Below are 19,341 nucleotides of genomic sequence, written 5' to 3'. Positions count from 1 at the left end.
GCGAGGAGGCGGCGAACGGCGCCATGATCCTCTTTTAATTAAAGACATCGCAGTGAGCCGAAAGGAGCCGAACAAGAGGGGAGACGTTGACGAATCAGTGGAGGATGGAGAGAAAGCTTGAGGAACTTGTTGTGTAACAGAGAAATGCAACATCCTGAAGCGACTGATAATGGAATCTGATACAGAGCGCTGACAGTGGAGACTCCTTCCTTAGAGAAATGAACAAAGTCCTCATTGTCCTGTGCTGTGACACAATTTATCTATTTATGGATACGCAGAGCCCTAATCGTGGGAATTACCAATAATGCCCCATCAGTAACCCAGTAAAGAAAACTATACAGTAATATATTTAGAATTAATGGCGAAACATCATTACTTTCTAGGTCGTTTGTTTCGTCTCGCGACGATTCGGCCGACACGAAGACACTAGAAAACGCCTGACTGGTGAAAGTAGAGGAGTAAAATGGTTTTCTCGTGTTTTCTACCTGCTCCCACTCCAGCCTGGGCTGTTCCTCCTTATCTTGAGTGACTGTCACGCTGGAAGTGTCAAGGCGCAGGGAGGAGGGAATGTGTTAGATTACGGAGCTGCCGGATGCCACGAGGTGTCGTAAATCCAAGGTTTGATCACTCCGGATGAAGGGATGAGGAGGTGACGAGGATTAAAAGGCTGAAGCTTCACTTCATTCCAGTCATTAGATAGCACAGACCTCATCATCTGGGCTTGGGGTTTATCGTCTTTCACTATGGCTGTCACTCCTTCAAACCTGATCATACTCTCACTTTCTAAGTGTCTAGATGAGAGTGTTCTTAATTGTGGTGGGGGGTGTCGGGGGGTGTCGGGGGGTGGGGGGGTGCTTAAATCTACTTGAATTCGTGAACTCACAAGCACGAAACACATCTCAGCAGTTGTTTAGTAAAAGGTTTCGCTCCTTCTAATGTCATGGAGTTTACTTGATTTTGCATAATTTCTCTGAGGATATTTCTAGCAAGGATCAGCGTTTTTCTACAGTGTACAAAGATGCTGAGCTACAAAAGTAAAGACACGTCCTGCTTTGCTGTTGGATGTTTAGTTGCTTGCTTAAGAAGCGATTAGGGCTTGAGATGCTAAACCTCTAAAAAGTAAAGTTTAGGCTAATTTTACCCTGAAAATTTTACCCTGAAAAGCTAAACCTTCTGTAGACTTATGTGTGAAAACTGATGGGGTTCAATGTGTGTGTATATATATATGAAATGTTTCTTGCTGAACGAAGCTTTATTTCCTCATTGTGAGCATGAACCTGAGCATGAGCTGCGTCCCAAATCATATTCTTGTAATGTGATGATGTAATACATCATTGTATAGTGTAAATAGTGTTAGTCGTGTGTTCGCTTCAAGACGAAGGAGAAGACAAGAATCCGTACAATTCACTTATTCACCTGTAGTGTGAATGTTAGACACTTCAAAGACTCGACACTAACAGCTTTGTTTACATAGCAAAAGGGGGCGGAGCTAACAAGGCAATGACACTGGATGAGAAAACATTTTCAACATGGCCGGCGACGCTCTGGGGGACAAGACATCAGACTAAACATCTTTAAGATTGGCTCACAGACATTGTGTGATTTATTTACTTTTTTTAAAAAATCGGCTTGTTGTAAATGATAATGCTAGCAGCGTCACGTGTTTGATTCGCATCATACTTCTGCTTCGTATAAAAAGTTAGTGTTTTTACATTTACAGCATTTAGCAGACACCCTTATCCAGAGTGACTTGCAACTGAAGGTTAAGGGCCTTGCTCAGGGGCCCAGCAGTGGCAGCTTGGTGGACCTGGGATTTGAACCCATGACCTTCCGATCAGTAGCCTAACACCTTAGTGTTAAGTCTATACAACAGTATATTTTTATTATTATTTATATATTATTATATTTATCGCATTTTATACAGCTGACTATTAAGGGCCATGTTCAAGGGCAAAACAGTGCCAGCTTGGTAGACTTGGGATTTGAACTCACAACCTTCCGATCAACAGGCCAACACCGTAGCCACTAAGCTACCAGATCCCTCAATATACAATCCTCCTGAAATTCATACACTTAGCACATAGTGTAAGTGCATAGTGAGACATTTAGGATGCAGCTGATTAGAATAAAGGATGTTAATTCTTTATGATAGATTTCTGACACACTTGTATTTCTAACTTTTTTCACCTTGAACATTTTTTTATTAGTTACTCTTTAAAAAATAAAAACATTTTGAGTTTTTGTGCGACTGGAATATTATCCTCACGCTGGAGGAACTTCTGTTTGATAGACAAATTTGCTGGAGAAGTTTAATTGAGTTTTTTTTTCCCCCTGAAACCTATTGAGAGCAGTGCTGGAAGCTAGCGTATAATCCTGTCCCTGCAGAACCGCCCGCTCGAGGGGACATCGCTCCCTTCCTCCTTCCTCTTTCCTCGCTCTCTTCGTCTATCCCATTACCTGGAAAAAAGAGAGCATCCTGAGCCGTGATACTGTATACTGCGAGATTAAAGAAAAAAAAGCGAAAGAAATTGTTTGGTATTGACGTCACTGACGAACTAATGGGATCAAAACGTTAACGTTTTGTATGAGAATAATCAAATGGATAGAAACGTGAGGCAGTGAGCTGAGGGACGATCTGTTAGCTGAGATAATAAGCTGATTTGCATGGAGTGTCAGTCACGGAGTCAAATCCTTTACTGAGACACTGCCGTTATTTACCAAATCAGCACTGGGAAAAGATGAAGTCCCTCTCACACGCTCTCTCCATCATCACCATCACCACCACCATCATCATCATCATCATCATCATCATCACTATCAACTCCCTTATATCTTTGTCTTTTATCATTTTCTTCTCCTTATGCCAAATTTGACACCCTAAGTTTCCACAATTTTTTTGGAGTCGCAGTTCATTAGGATTAAGATTAGCTACAGCTGCGGAATGTACAAGGTGATGAGCGGTGTGTGTGTGTGTATAAGGTGATGAGTGGTGTGTGTTTGTGTACAAGGTGATGAGTGGTGTGTGTTTGTGTATAAGGTGATGAGTGGTGTGTGTTTGTGTATAAGGTGATGAGTGGTGTGTGTTTGTGTATAAGGTGATGAGTGGTGTGTGTTTGTGTATAAGGTGATGAGTGGTGTGTGTGTGTGTGTGTATAAGGTGATGAGTGGTGTGTGTGTGTGTATAAGGTGATGAGTGGTGTGTGTTTGTGTATAAGGTGATGAGTGGTGTGTGTTTGTATAAGGTGATGAGTGGTGTGTGTTTGTATAAGGTGATGAGTGATGTGTGTTTGTGTATAAGGTGATGAGTGGTGTGTGTGTGTATAAGGTGATGAGTGATGTGTGTTTGTGTATAAGGTGATGAGTGGTGTGTGTTTGTGTATAAGGTGATGAGTGGTGTGTGTGTGTTTGTGTATAAGGTGATGAGTGAGTTGTGTTTGTTGTATAAGGTGATGAAGTGGTTGGTGTGTTGTTGTTATAAGGTATGAGTGAGTGGTGTGTGTGTATAAGGTGATGAGTGGTGTGTGTTTGTGTATAAGGTGATGAGTGTATGTTTGTGTATAAGGTGATGAGTGGTGTGTGTTTGTGTATAAGGTGATGAGTGGTGTGTGATGTGTTTGTTGTATAAGGTGATAGTGGTGTGTGTGTTTGTGTATAAGGTGATGAGTGGTGTGTGTTTGTGTATAAGGTGATGAGTGGTGTGTGTGTTGTGTATCAGGTGCTGAGTGGTTGTGTGTTGTGTGTATACGGTGTGTGTGGTGTGTGTGTGTTTGTGTATAAGGTGATGAGTGGTGTGTGTGTTTGTGTATAAGGTGATGAGTGGTGTGTGTTTGTGTATAAGGTGATGAGTGGTGTGTGTTTGTGTATAAGGTGATGAGTGGTGTGTGTGTTTGTGTATAAGGTGATGAGGTGTGTGTGTGTGTTCGTGTGGTGTGTTTGTGTATAAGGTGATGAGTGGTGTGTGTTTGTGTATAAGGTGATGAGTGGTGTGTGTTTGTGTATAAGGTGATGAGTGGTGTGTGTGTGTATAAGGTGATGAGTGGTGTGTGTGTGTGTTTGTGTATAAGGTGATGAGTGGTGTGTGTTTGTGTATAAGGTGATGAGTGGTGTGTGTTTGTGTATAAGGTGATGAGTGGTGTGTGTTTGTGTATAAGGTGATGAGTGGTGTGTGTGTTTGTGTATAAGGTGATGAGTGGTGTGTGTTTGTGTATAAGGTGATGAGTGGTGTGTGTGTGTGTCTCCGGTGCTGCGTGTGGGGTGTGTGTTTGTGTCTCCGGTGCTGCGTGGTGTGTGTTTGTGTCTCCGGTGCTGCTGGTGTGTGTTTGTGTCTCCGGTGCTGCGTGTTGTTTGTGTCTCCGGTGCTGCGTGGGTGTCGTGTTTTGTGTCTCCGGTGCTTCGTGGTGTGTGTTTGTGTCTCCGGTGCTGCGTGGTGTGTGTGTGTCTCGGTGCTTCTGGTGTGTGTGTGTGTCTCCGGTGCTGCGTGGTGGTGTGTGTGTGTTCCTGGTGCTGCGTGGTGTGTGTGTTGTGTATCCGGTGTGCGTGGTGTGTGTTTGTGTCTCCGGTGCTGCGTGGTGTGTGTGTTGTGTCTCCGGTGCTGCTTGTGGTGTGTGTTTTTGTGTCTCCGGTGCTGCGTGGTTGTGTGTTTGTGTCTCCGGTGCTGCGTGGTGTGTGTGTGTCTCAGGTGCTTCGTGGTGTGTGGTTGTTGTATCCGTGCTTGTGGTGTGTTGTGTGTCTCCGGTGACTGCGTGGTGTGTGTGTGTGTCTCCGGGCTGCGTGGTGTGTGTGTTTTGTGTCTCCGGTGCTGCGTGGTGTGTGGTTGTGTCTCGTGCTGAGTGGTGTGTGTGTGTTGTGTGTCTCCGGTGCTGCGTGTTGTGTGTGTTTGTGTCTACGGTGCTGCGTGGTGTGTGTGTTGTGTATCGGTGCTGGTGGTGCTGTGTTGTGTGTTAGGTGATGAGTGGTGTGTGTGTTTGTGTCTAAGGTGCTGAGTGGTGTGTGTTTGTGTATAAGGTGATGCGTTGGTGTGTGTGTGTCTCAGGTGGCTTAGTGGTGTGTGTGTGTATAGGTGCTGAGTGGTGTGTGTGTTTGTGTCTCCGGTGACTGCGTGGTGTGTGTTTGTGTATAGGGTGAGTGGTGGTGTGTGTGTATACGGTGCTGTGGTGTGTGTTGTGTGTGTATAAGGTGATGCGTGGTGTGTGTGTTTGTGTATACGGTGCTGCGTGGTGTTGTGTTTGTGTCTACGGTGATGCGTGGTGTGTGTGTGTGTCATAGGTGCTGCGTGGTGTGTGTGTGTGTCTCCGGTGCTGAGTGGTGTGTGTTGTGTATAGGTGCTGCGTGTGTGTGTGTGTGTGTCTAAGGTGCTGAGTTGGGTGTGTGTTGTGTTATCAGGTGCTGCGTGGGTGTTGTTTGTGTATCAGGTTGATGCGTGGTGTTGTGTGTGTGTCTACGGTGCTGCGTGGTGTGTTGTTTGTGTATCCGGTGATGCGTGGTGTGTGGTGTGTGTCTCCGGTGCTGCGTGGTGTGTGTGTTTGTGTCTCAGTGCATGCGTGGTGTGTGTTTGTTTGTGCTGCGTTGTGTGTGTTTTGTATCAGGTGTGCGTGTTGTTTGTGTCTCGGTGATGAGTGGTGTGTGTGTGTGTATAAGGTGATGAGTGGTGTGTGTGTTTGTGTATAAGGTGATGAGTGGTGTGTGTTTGTGTATAAGGTGATGAGTGGTGTGTGTTAAGCAACAGTATTTGTTTAGTAGAATTGCAAACACAAACACTGCAGTTGTGTCGTAATAAAATCTGAAGAGACGGCCTGCGTGTAATAAACACAATACAGCGGTGGGGATGGTGTGTGATGGAGGGAGGAAAGGAGGAAGGAGGGGTTGAGTCTGTCTATCTTCAGCAAAACTGGCTCACTTCTCTCCATATTCATATTCTCCAGCAGCTGTTATCACTTAAAAGGCTTTCTAATTACAACAACAAGACAAAAAAAAACTTCTGGATGCAGTCCAGACTAGCTAAATGATAAAATAAGCCTTCATTCTCCCTCTCTCTCTCTCTCTCTCTCTCTCTCTCTCTCTTAATCTCCACAAAGCACCTTGGAGTCTGTTCACCCAAATACATGCCAATGAACGAGGAAAGTGCCATTCGGAGATGCAGGTGTCATGCTCGATAAGAAAACTTCTGGATTTTTAAAAAGCTTTGGCTAATGTGGGTGAAACCACAGGCAGGATTGTTTTTGGCCTGATAACATTCCTCACGCGCACAAACACAAAATTCCTTCGTTTAATAAACAGCTCGAGACTTGATTCATTAAGACCAGCTCAGGGGGAGGAGGAGGAGGAGGAGGAGGAGGAGGAGGAGGTTTAACTGGGCCATACAGAAGGGTGTGTGTGTGTGTGTGTGTGTGTGTGTGTGTGAGAGAGAGAGAGAGAGAGAGAGAGAGAGAGAGAGAGAGCATCCTTTCTCATTTCTTCCTTTCTTTGCAGTGGAGCCTCTGATGTGCTGACATATCAATCAAAGAGCTTATCGGCAAACAGAGATCAAGGTCAAAGGTCATCGCCATAGCGGTCAAACGGCTTATAGAGAGAAAGAAATAAGAGATGCAGAGACAGGGAGGAAAAGTGAGAAAGTAAAATAATAGAGGGAAGGAAGATAAAATGGAGAGAACGAACAAGCAAGAAAGACATTGATGTACTGATATAAAGGAAGAAATATAGAAGCAGCAGAAAGAACAATAAAAATAAAAAAGAGAGAGAAATGTGATGGAGGAAGAGTTTGGTTTCAGAAAGAAGAGAAGTAAACTGTGAAAAGAGAGAGAGAGAGAGAGAGAGAGAGAGGACATTGAGAGAGAGACGACATTGAGAGAGAGACAGAGTGAGAGAGAGAGAGAGAGAGAGAGAGAGAGAGACGACATTGAGAGAAAGATTTAGAGAAGAAATAAGAGGAAAGATGATAGAGAGATCAGTTCTGTCAATCTAACTGAGCTCAGTTCACTCATCCAGTAATGGTGCACTCTTTAAAAAAAAAGAAGATGTAAGGCAAAAAAAAGGCAAAAAATGTGAAATTTGAGAGCGAGGATGTGGATTTACACATCACACCGTCTGCCCTTCATCAACTTCCTGTCCCTGACAGATGACTGGCCAAGCCTGTGTGAGAGAGAGAGAGAGAGAGAGAGAGAGAGAGAGAGAGAGAGAGAGAGAGTGTTTGATGTAGTTCGCATCAGTTGGACACATGTGTGAGGGGCAGATGGGGCAGATGGGGCAGATGGTGCGTCTCTTTGATTTAGGGGCTCAAGCCGCTGTGTGTTTGCCGTGTTGGAAATCTTACTCACACACTGTGTAGTGCGACGGACAGACAGACAGACAGACAGACAGACAGACAGACGGATGGATGTGTACATACTATATACACTTTATATATATTTGCATGCTCACACTTACAGCTAAAGGCAAAAGATAAAATGTGAGGTTTATTAGGGACAGATATGAGGTTTCTAGCTGCTGTATCATCATTCAGAACAGGAACAAACTTGTTTATTTCAGCGTAACGTGTCATTTTGTAATAAATAAATAAAAACCTGTCATTCTGTAATAAATATATCCTCCAATGGTATGAGACGATGATATTTTTATTTGATTAATTAATGAGAGAAACCCAGGAGGTGTCTTGTTATAGGATACAGAAAAGTGAGGTGCGGTCGGTGTGATGCGTGTCTTGATCTCGTGCCAGTGACGGAGGTGTGTTCAGCGGATTAGAAACAGCAAACGTTTCCATAAAGGAAAAAAGGTTTTAGCGGGTTTAGTAGCACCGGATGGCGACATCAAGAAGTACAATTATGTTCCTGAAAATGGAAATGAAAAGGAAAAAGGTTAGAAGTAATTATTTCTGAAAAGCCGTAATTGGTTTTAGTTTTTTTTTTAGTGTGGAGAATGAAAGGGTTTCTGATGCCTTGGTAAATTTTCTCTTTTCTGTTAATTCACGGAAATAAAATGTAGAGGTGCGAAGAAACTAGTGAGCGATCCTGTTTGTGTGTGTGTGTGTGTGTGTGTGTGTGTGTGTGTGTGTGTGTGTGTGTGTGTGAGAGAGAGAGAGAGAGAGAGAGAGAGACTGAGAGAATAAGGGAGACTGAGTGAGAGAGAGCGAGAGAGAGAATAAAGGAGAGTGAGAGAGAGAGAGAGAGAGAGAGAGAGAGAGAGAGAGAGAGAGAGAGAGAATAAGGGAGAGTGAGTGGGAGAGAGACAGAGAGAAAGAGAGAGAGAGAGAGAGAGAGAGAGAGATATATATTAGAGAGAGAGAGTGGTATATAGTACCTATATAAATATCTACATATTATATACATATTTATATATAGATTTAGATAATAAGTTATATTTATTATGTTATATCTATCTAGATATATCGTATAGATATAGCGATATCAATATTATAAATAATTTATATTTATTATAATTATATATATATATATCTATATATGATTTAAAAAAGTTATATTATATTTTTATAGATATATCTATATCTGGAGTATATATATATATATATAATAATTTATATTTAGTTATATTTAGATAGATATATATAATCTATTGATATTTATTTATTTATTTTTTTATATATATATATATTATATAGATATATATATAATATATTTATATTATTTAGTGGTTTGTGATAATAGATAGATAGATAGATTAAAATATGTATAGTTATTGTTTATATATATATATATATATAGATATAGATTTCTAGAGAGGGAGAAATGCTCAATATGTTTTATACATTTTTTAAATCTTACCCGATCTTCAGTTTAAAGTCTAAAGTTCAGTTTGATTACCCATAAGGCCGTTGGGTGTGAGACTGAACCCGGCGCTGTGTGGATGAGGAGGAGACGAGTGTACAAGTGCTGTGAGAGCTAATCATTACAGTACAAGACCAGATAACCAGCCTCGAAAATACACATCAGCATCAATCCTTTCCCTTCGTTAGTATTTCTTTATTTTATTATGGCTGTCACACAAACCATGCAAAGTTTTTACTCATGTCTGTTAGGTCACTGCCATGATTTTAATCAGCAGAAGAACAAAAGAAGATACTATAAAGCATCAAATCTCATCTCAAATCTCTCTCTCTCCCTCTCTCTCTCTCTCACTCACTCTCCCTTATTCTCTCTCTCTCTCTCTCTCTCTTTCTCACTCACTCTCCCTTATTCTCACTCACTCACTCACTCACTCACTCACTCACTCTCCCTTATTCTCTCTCTCTCTCTCTCTCTCTCTCTCTCTCTCTCTCTCATCACATCTCATGAAAAAACCCCAGAGAAGCTTGAAATGATAGAATTATACATAGAATATATAGAATTATCTTTAAAATCTCCGAAATGTGACCACAAATTTGACCCGATGGTGGCGCTAGAGTGTTGGCAGCACTTGGCCCCAATTTGGTCTGAATGTTCCATTGGCTTTCATCAATAGTGTGCCAAAGTTCACAACCATATACACCTTAGCCAGAGGAGGAGTAAGAGGAAGTTAGGGTGCATGTGAACCTTCAGTGGCTCCTGTTCTCAGTAACACGTCGCTCACTTTACACAACTCCTCGTATTTAATTGCTCAGTGAGATAACGAGAAGAAAGCCTGGACTTCATCAAACAGATGTTAAAGTTGCATCGCTACACAGCAAACATTTCCAAATCTGAGCATTTTTAACTAAACCAGAACACAAACTCCGTCCAGGTCACTTTTTTCTTTTTCTTTTTTAATTGTTTGACACGTCGTCAGAACACAAACGCGTCTTTGAACGGCGGCAGCATGCGAGCTTCAATTCCATTGTCCAACAACCTAATTAGCATGTGTCCTAATTCTAGCATTTAGAGGCGTTGTATCATGCTTGGGCTCGTTATCTCTCCCTCCAGACTTTAGTAAATAGTCATATTTTAAAACTTTAATCCCCTTAATGGAAGATGAAGGCAGACAGAGAGCCGTCGTTTACTGAGATAAATGTTATCTCAGCCACAAAGCGCTCTTCTTCTTTTTCTCGCCACTCTAATGAGTTTGTTCTTAAGGACTCCGTTGGAACGTTTCATCCTTCAGCACCTCAATTAGATAACGCTGCGCTTCTATTCAAGATGTCCCTTTCCCTTTTTTCTCGAGGACGGACAAAAACAACACACGCTGTATCGTCCCTTTCGCTTGTTTTCTCATCACTTCAAAGACAAGCGAGTGTGTAGGCTATGAGCTCGGCGCGCTGCACCGCACTGTGAGTGTCTTTTCGCTAAAGACGCAGCGATTTTTATTTGCCACACAGATTAAACCCATACTTTCTCATTAACTCAGTAACTTTGGGTTGAGACTTCTTCCTCACATTTTCACACACTTTCAGTGTAAAGTGTGATTATTTTTTTTTCCGGCTTAATTATATAAGTGGAGTTTATTTCATGTGATTAATTCCAGCTACAGTTAATCATGTTCCATACACCTCAATACATGATTTCTAGATGATTTTTTCATTCATTCATTCATTCATTCATTCATCCATTCATTTTCTACCGCTTATCCGAACTTCTCGGGTCACGGGGAGCCTGTGCCATCTCAGGCATCATCGGGCATCAAGGCAGGATACACCCTGGACGGAGTGCCAACCCATCGCAGGGCACACACACACAGTCTCATTCACTCACACACTCACACACTACCATGCATGTCTTTGGACTGGGGAGGAAACCTGGAGTACCCGGAGGAAACCCCCGAGGCACGGGGAGAACATGCAAACTCCACACACACAAGGCGGAGGCGGGAATCGAACCCCCAACCCTGTAGGTGTGAGGCGAACGTGCTAAACACTAAGCCACCGCCACTCTCTAGTCTTCTAATCTTGTTATTGTATAATGTTTGGTCTGTGTGTGTTGTGTTTATGTACCTTTTGTATATTTGTGATCTTTCTAGGAGGACACATGTGGTGCTCGACCACAAGAAGTGTTACCGAGGGAGAGGAAATCGCAGTGTGTGCGGTGGATGTTTCTTCAAAACTCTCGTCCATCCAGCTTCTTCCTCAACAAGCCGCCATGGTGTCCGTTCTCCCCAACGCCGTCGTCAACAGTGAGTGTGGCCTTATCAGGGTCTGACAAATAAACAAGCAAATTAAGAAGCTCGAATTAAAAAAGAAATTCCCAAGCTCTGATCTCTAGTCTTATCCAGATAGAGACGGTGTGGCTGCAAGTTTTCATTCCAAGTTGAAGAAAAACTCCTGGAAAAACATTTTTGTCTCAAATCAGCACAGATCAAATTTTCCTCAATTTCTATTTAACATGCTAAAGATAATTTAAGACCTGACCAGACTTTGTTATTGTTATTGTTTGTAGAAGACATTTTCCCCTGTAAGATGTGTGGGATCTGGTTCAGGAGCGAGAGGAACCTCCAAGCTCACCTCGTGCACTACTGTAGCGGAAGGCCGAGGGAAAGCGAACTGGCTTCAGAGAAACAGACCAACACCAACAATCAAATGTCCCGCATCTGCACTTACCCACAATGCAACATGAGCTTCCTGGGTCCACAGGCTCTGAAGATGCATCTATCCACACACTCTGGTATGGAATTTTTCTAGTTGTCAACATCAATTTCTCTACAGCTTATAAATTGAGTGGTCAGGTTTTCTCACTTCTGGTCCTCTGGGTCTGAGTCCTGCTTGGAAATGGGATAGATCACTGGGAGTAAAATAACAGCAGCTCTTTAACAGATAGAGCATCTGGACAGTTGTGGATAGGTGTTTAAGGTGATGGAAAGCTTTCTAAATTCAAAATCCCTACACCACCACTGGTGGACCCCTGAGGAATGAACTTAACCTGCTCAGGTGTGTAAAAAATAAACCAGATAAGCACAAACCATTCTGGATAATGGTGACTTCCAAATGCCGTAACTGTTGGTGTGCTTTTGTATCTCCTTTGCTACAGATTTTAAGTTTCTTAGTGGGAGACAGTGGTATCTCAGTGGTTTATGAGTTCAGATCTCAACACTACCAAGCTGCCACTGTTGGGCCCTTGAGCAAGGCCCTTGACCCTTTGCTTAGGTTTATAAATAAGGTAAACCTAAGTCTCCCTGGACAAGGGGGTCTGCCAAAATGCTGTAAATGTTATTATTAAATGTTAATAAATGTTATTAAATGTTATTAAAAGTTATTATGTGATGTAATTTATAAGTAAGAACCATGAGGATAAATTTGGTCCTGTCACACTCCATATGTTAATGTTCAAATTAAAGAATTTACTTTACCACATTTTATCCTCATGTAGCATTTTTGACCTAAGTTGATGATCAGGTGTGTTAAAGCAGAAAGAGGGTCTAGATGTACTGTAGTATTTTCTATATTTATATTTTTCCTTTTTCTGTCTGTCCAGCTTTCAAGACTGATGAGACGTCCCCTGGAAGCAGTTTGAAATGCACAATTTGTGACTACACGGCAGACACTCTGATAGTCTTACAGCCCCACATCCTCACTCACCTGTCCCAAACAGGACTCCGGTGCAATCAATGCCACTTCACCTTCCAAACGCCTCAAGATCTAGCAAAACACCAGGAGCTGCACAGACATGGAGGTCTGGAGAGCAGATCTACTAAAGAAAGTCAAACTGAGCGCCCAGAGTCCTGTGCTACTGCAAGTCTGACAGATAATAAAAGCACTGCAGGAAGTTCAGTTCATCCAAACACTGTGCAAGAGAACAGCGAACAAGTGCAAGGAGCTAGCAAGGCTGAGGGAGGATCTGGAGTCAAAGCTGGCTTTTCATACAGTAGAGTCAAATCAGAGCCTTCCAGCCCTCGTTTAGCTTCTTCTCCAATCCAGAATCATATAACCCCAGCGTTTCCCATGCCACCCTTCCTGCCTCATGCGCCATTCTCACAGGATTTTTCCACAGTCCCACAAGCTTCTGAAATCCTGGCTAAAATGTCAGAGCTGGTCCATCGCAGGCTTCGTCACGGAGGCACCAGTTTCCCCCCAGTCATGTATGGCTCATTGGTTCCAAAAGGAGCAACATGCTTTGAATGCAACATCACGTTTAGCAACCTTGATAATTACTTAGTGCATAAGAAGCATTACTGTAACGGCCGCTGGCAGCACTTGAGCAAATCTCACGAGTTCAGCATTCTGGACAAATCCCCAGTAAGTCCTAAAACTGGGGGTAGTTTAGCAAGCATGCTGAATGCTGGACACTCTTTTGAAGTTAAAGGTCCTAGTCAGTTCAACACTCCTCTAGTTGAGGCTTTCGATGCAGGAGGAAAAGCATCTGAGGAATTTCCAGTGAACAGTAAAAAATTGTTGACTCCAGGTGACGCAGAAGAAAGTCCAAATGGTATCGTGTTAGACTCGAAGAGTCCGAAAACGTCAGAGAACGTCGAGTCAGACCACAATCAGACAACATGCGAGGCATGCAAGATCACGTTCAGTCGACATGAGAACTACAGTGTTCACAAGCAGTACTACTGCGCCTCCCGTCATGAGCCGCCTGCAAAACGAGCAGCGACCAACAAACATTTTCAGAAATCATTTCGTACCCGAAAGAGAAGAAAAATGCCAAGTCCTGATCTGGTGACATCTCAGTCCTACCCTATCAGTAGTTCATATACATCCCAGGATACAGTAGAGAGTCTCAAGGATATGCTTCATCAACGGTACAACCTGATCCAGGGTTTGGTTACAAAACATCCTGAAGCTTCCTTGACCGTGGCAAAATCAGCTCTCGTCTTAAAATGTAATGCAGTAGCTGATGAAGAAGGTGATGCCCCGATAGATCTGAGTAAAAAATGCACGATGCAGTTGAAAAAGGTTTCAGGGTTCATGGACTATCATGAATGTGCGATGTGTAAAATTAGTTTCAACAAAGTCGAGGACTACCTGAGCCATAAACAGAACTTCTGCCCAAGTGCAGTCTTGGAGAACAAAGCATCAAACCTAAAAGAAGAAGCTTCCAGAAATGCAACTACCCCTGATGGTTTCAGTTTCGAGCATCCGGTCCAAAGTGTCAATTCTTCTGCACCTGCTGAAAAGCAGCTGTCCTTAAAGGATGAACATGATGTGTTGAACCCTGATAGCTATCCTGGTGGTGCTAAGAAAATCAGAGCGGATGAGCAGATCTGGCCATATTATGAGATTAAACCTGCTGACTACGCAACAGGAATTTTTGATCCTCAAAACGAGCGGAGGCAAAGCCCAAATGAGGGCACTGAAGGAGAAAAAGAGCAACCCATGCCAGATGGCAGTCATGTTGGCTCTGAAAATACGGACAACCCCAAAATAAATTCTTTAAAATCGAGTCTCTGGGGTGACGACAAGCAAGAAAAGGAGTCTTGCAGCATTTTAAATTCAACCCCGAACGTCCGCATGACGGCTTGTACTCCGGATCAAGAGAGTGCCGCGAAACCTAAAGAGAGCTTCTCTTCTTCACCAGTGTCCAAAATGGAGAAGATTTCCAGCTTGAAAAGGAGTATGAACGGAACCGTCTCTGTGGCGGTTAACGGCAAATACTGCCGTCCCTGCGACATCCAGTTCAACAACCTGTCAAACTTTATAACACACAAAAAGTTTTATTGCTCGGCACATGCTACCGAGCATGTCAAATGAGACCTGCTGCGTCTCGGCCATTTCTACGACAGCAAGTGGACAATCAAATCAGGAGATTCCAGTGGTTCCGGTGGTTCTTCCGGTGGTTTAACAGTGAATATATTTGTTGTGCGTGTGGTATTTTTGGATCTTTGTGACGTGTTTATTTATTTATTTATTTATTTAAACAAACAAAAACAATTCATGCACCGAACTAAAACTGGCTTTACATTGTACAATTTTTTGCCCAGTTTTTGTTGTGTTTTTGTTGATGTGACACGATCGGTGTCTGAGACAAAAGACAGCAATGTGTCAGCGGAGTTAGAACTGCGACGACGCTCGTCTCAAAGCCACCGCTAGGAGCACGGATAGCTAGCACGACCGATACGCGTGTGTGCTAGTATAGCAATGACAAAACGTAAACTAAAACATGCTAATGAACAGAAAGCATATCCTTATTACCTCAGTGTCACACTCTGAAGAATTAAGAACCGATCGATGGTGTGGGCCGAGCTCAGTAACCTTCTTTAATCTCAGTAACCTTGTATTGGGATCATCTTGTACCGTGTGACAGTGTAAACAGTGTAAAACCGGATTTATACAGATTCAAGATAAGAAAAATTCACAAACGCTCATTTGAGACGAGATCTCAAACCTCAAGGCTACTCATTCAAACTGTTTGGGAATTTAATTTCTTTTTGTAATTAATTGTTAAAGATGTTTTCTGAACCATGGCATAATTCTAAACAATTCAATAGATTCTAGTTTGTCTTTGATGCTTTTACAATTATTTACACTTCACCATGTTTCTTTCTTTTGGAGTATGTTTTGCTTACGCTGAAAAAAAGTGACTTGAACGTGTTCGCTAGTTCGTCATCCTCTCTTTTTTGAAACTCTGATCCTGATGCAATACTTTTTAGAAACCGGATTGTTCTTACAAAATGCTCGTTCGTTACCTCGACTCCCGGGAATCATATGACACCTGAAATGGTTCCTGTTCTCACTGAAGATTACTGAAAGAGGATTTACACTTGAAACATTGAAATGAATGTTGTTTTTTTTTTCATCTTTACAATAGGAAAATTATGTTGTCTCAGAAAAAAAGAGTCGCTATGCATGTACCTGTAATGGAATGAAATTCCAGATATTTGAGCTTCTGATTTTATGTGGCATATCAATTAAATTTCTAATCTCAGGACTGGGCAAATGCATAACTTTTTTTTGTAAAGTTTTAACCAGGGTCACGATCATTTACCACTAGTGACATTAGCTCCCCCTGGTGGTTCTCTCAACCATTTTCACCCGTGGAGCCGTGGACAAAAGTTTTGAGAATGACAAATATTAATTTAATTAAAGTCTGCTGCTTCAGTGTTTTTAGATTTTTTTTTGTCAGATGTTGTAATGGTATACTGAAGTATAATTATACAATTTAATATTAATTATATTAAGTTTACACAAAGAGTACATTTGCACTTCTGGGCCTACATCCTGACTGATTGCAGCCCATTCGTGCATCATCAATGCTTGGAGTTTGTCAGAATTTGTGGGTTTTTGTTTGTCCACCTCCCTCTTGAGGACTGACCAAAAGTTTTCAATGATATTAAGGTCTGGGGAGTTTCCTGGCCATGGACCCTGAAAAGAGAAGTGTCATTGTTGCTGCCCTTCTTGACACCAGGTCATCCTCCAAAAGTCTTCACCTCAATGTAGATTCAGATGCAATTACACCTACCTGCTGCCATTCCTGAACACTGCTCAGGAGATGGTCCTGGCGCTTGCTGGACTTCATTGTGTGCCCTGCAACCTTCTTCACAACAATCAAACCTTTCTGCTTGAAGTTCTTGATGATCTGATAAATGGTTGTTTAAGGTGCAATATTACTAGCAGCAATCTCCTTGATTCTGAATCCCTTTTTGTACAAAGCCATGATGACTACAGATGTTTCCATGCAGGTAACCATGTTTAACAGAGGAAGAAAAACTGAGGCAGTGGACTTTGAGAAAGTTAATATTTGTGTCATTCTCATAACGTTTGTCCATGGCTGTAAACCGGTTCTCAGAAATGGACATCACTATAAATAAATGAGTTATTTTCTGTCTGTGAGTGTGATCTAAAATGAGTCAGGATTCTGATGGGTGGCAGGATGAGACCTGTGGTTAGTGGTTGAAGAGAACACCTTTAAATAGTGTTAAAGAAACACTTCTCTCACATGTCAGAGAGCAGAAATGGGTTTAATATCACCATTTGATTTGAAGAGGCAAACATTTGTATGGAAGAAATACTTTTTTTCCTGGAGCTTTCTCTAAATATATTGCTCTAGTATTCTAGAGAAAAACAGAAATACTTCTGAAACTCTGCGTTTTTAAGTCTTTCACTCAAAACACGGATGATGATATTTTTTGTCTTTATACTGAACAGCCATTCAGAAATACTTTAATTTGAGTTTTACGTTGCTGTAGTTTACAACAGTTTAGAGTATTGTAATGGTTGTGATGTATCTGAACAAGTATCTTGTAAATACATCACACATACAGCACACATAAAACACACATACAGCACACACGTGTGAAAAACTGATGGTAACGATGACTGTGTGCAGTTACAAAGAAATGCCAATCCTCTAGAGGTTTTGTATGTCTGCTCACTCATAACCTCATAAATGACCAAACAGCCAGCAGAGCACAACACACACCACAGTGTTGCACTTCCTTCATTTGCTGCTTAAATGCATCTCTGACACACTCACACTCACTCTTATACCCACTATAACGAGACAGCTATATAGTGTGACCTGTAACTTCTACAAATTCTACTTGGATTTTTAAGTGAATATTTCACACACACTCGAGTGTAACACAGGATTACTGCAGAGATCAGAACAGACAGGAGTATAGATATGATTGACAGTTCCAGAGATGACGTTTCAATGGAAGACGAATATGTAAACTGGAAGAAACCCCGTCTCCAGAACGTAAACGAGCAGGGACGTCAACCCTCAGGTGCAGTATACACACACACACACGTGATATGTTTTATTACATATAAGCTACCTCGTAGAATTAGGGAAATTTTATCGCAGTGCAGCTGAATTCTCCATCCTGACTGGTCAGAAGGTGTGGATTCTGTAGAAAAACCTAATCATCAATGATACGGTGAGGTAGTTTGTAAAGAGATGTTTATTTAACATTTATGGAAGGAGTCTCAAGTTGTAGTGCTTTGTAATAATCAGAAGATGAGTTTCAGTGTTTTCCAGGTTATGTGCAGATGGGTCAGGTGATCCTCAATGCTGGGTGATCCTCAATGCTGGGTGACCCCATTATTAGTTCACTATAGTAACATTTTGCACATGTGAAAGCAAATAGATAGATAGATAGATAGATGAATTAATTCATAAGGGGGAAAAGAACAAAAAACATAAACATCACACTAAATACTAGTTTAAAAAGTTCATTAAAAACACTAGGAAACTTAAAAGGTTTTTCATTTGATATCTGATGCAAATAGCAGTTCAACACTTAAGACAGAGCACACTGCTTCCCCATAGCACCAAATCAGCTGGAAGTTTCCAAGATCATTCATGCTTTTATAAAACTTACGAGTCTCTGAAACATTTCTGTAGCATCCTCATATGTACTCTGTCACTTTGCTTTTTCTACTGCTGTAGATAGACATTTATGTCTGGCCCAGGGTGAAATTGATGAGCTGAAACTTGAATTTCTCTTTTCTTGTGTATTTTAAAATCAAAGATGATAACCTGTGGGGTAAAAAACTGAGTCTAGTACAGTTTATAAAAGCATGAAAGACCGTCTCCCTTTGTAAACAAAACCTGTCGTGTAACCTCTGGACTTAAAATACATATTAAAGCATTTTTTTAAATGTCACCTTTAAAATTTTCATATTTTAAATGTCACCATCTCAGGGCCCCCAGTTTGAGAACCACTGGCCTAGACTACTTGTTCTGAGCAGGTGTTGTCAGTGAACAGGCTGTAAAACTGTTGACTAAGTTACAGATCATGAAAAACTCATGCTGATTATCTGGGAAACACTAACAGCAGTCAAAATGTCACTGTTTGTGTCAAACAATTTGTGAATTTGTTGTAACATTAAAACGGGATCATGACTTTCTCTGTGCTCAAAGTGATGGTGAACAATTCCAGGATATGCTTTTTTTCATTGGTTGTTCTCACGCTCTCACGCCAAACCCCCATATTCTCACACAGACTCATGCAGCAGTGAGATAAAAAAAAATCGTGCCACATGATTTCGCAAAGAAAGACCAGACAAACAGTGTAGTGAGTTTTTTGTGACAATTGTGAGGGAAATACACAATTTCTCCCATAAACTGTGTAGTCAGCCGTTCTCCCTCCCATCTGCACCGTGTGAATTGTGAACGCAGGCCGGTCAGTGAGTTACACTCCGACCAGTTTAGGCTAGTAACTAATAGGCCTGTGCTGTTATATAGTTTATTTAGAATTAAGTTAGCATTAGCAGAGTTGTTGACGGACAATAAATATAAAATTTCTCATGAGCAATTTTTGAAGGGAGACACAAATAATAGTCAAATTGTACTTATAAAGATATGTCCTCACAGTGAAAAACTTTGCATTTATCATTATTATTGTAGCATGGAGACTGCGTCATTATGGTTATTTTCAGTTTTTCTCGACGGCTTTGGCGTGTTGGCGTGTTGCAGTGGACCATGCAACACGCTATTGTAAACAAGCTAACGTTAGCATTTTTGCCACAACTAATTTATGAACGAATCTGCATCAACTACATTA

The 19,341-nt window shown here is 41.6% G+C and overlaps 1 protein-coding gene across 1 annotated transcript in view; it reads left to right on the top strand.

Moving 5' to 3' along the window:
* Positions 1–15,758, top strand: part of zfpm2b (zinc finger protein, FOG family member 2b) — a 36,483-nt gene extending 20,725 nt beyond the window's left edge. The window contains exons 6-8 of the mRNA XM_027177852.2: positions 10,918–11,070; positions 11,334–11,558; positions 12,366–15,758. Of these exons, the coding sequence (XP_027033653.2) occupies positions 10,918–11,070; positions 11,334–11,558; positions 12,366–14,584 (2,597 nt within the window). The 3' untranslated portion in view covers positions 14,585–15,758. The remainder of the gene's footprint in view (positions 1–10,917; positions 11,071–11,333; positions 11,559–12,365) is intronic.
* Positions 15,759–19,341: the final 3,583 nt, after the last annotated feature.

The sequence above is a fragment of the Tachysurus fulvidraco genome, chromosome 7 (genome assembly GCF_022655615.1).
Source record: "Tachysurus fulvidraco isolate hzauxx_2018 chromosome 7, HZAU_PFXX_2.0, whole genome shotgun sequence".
NCBI classification, from domain to species: Eukaryota; Metazoa; Chordata; class Actinopteri; order Siluriformes; family Bagridae; genus Tachysurus; species Tachysurus fulvidraco.
Note: the sequence above shows the minus strand (reverse complement) of the source record. Positions and strands in the feature narration are given on the sequence as shown.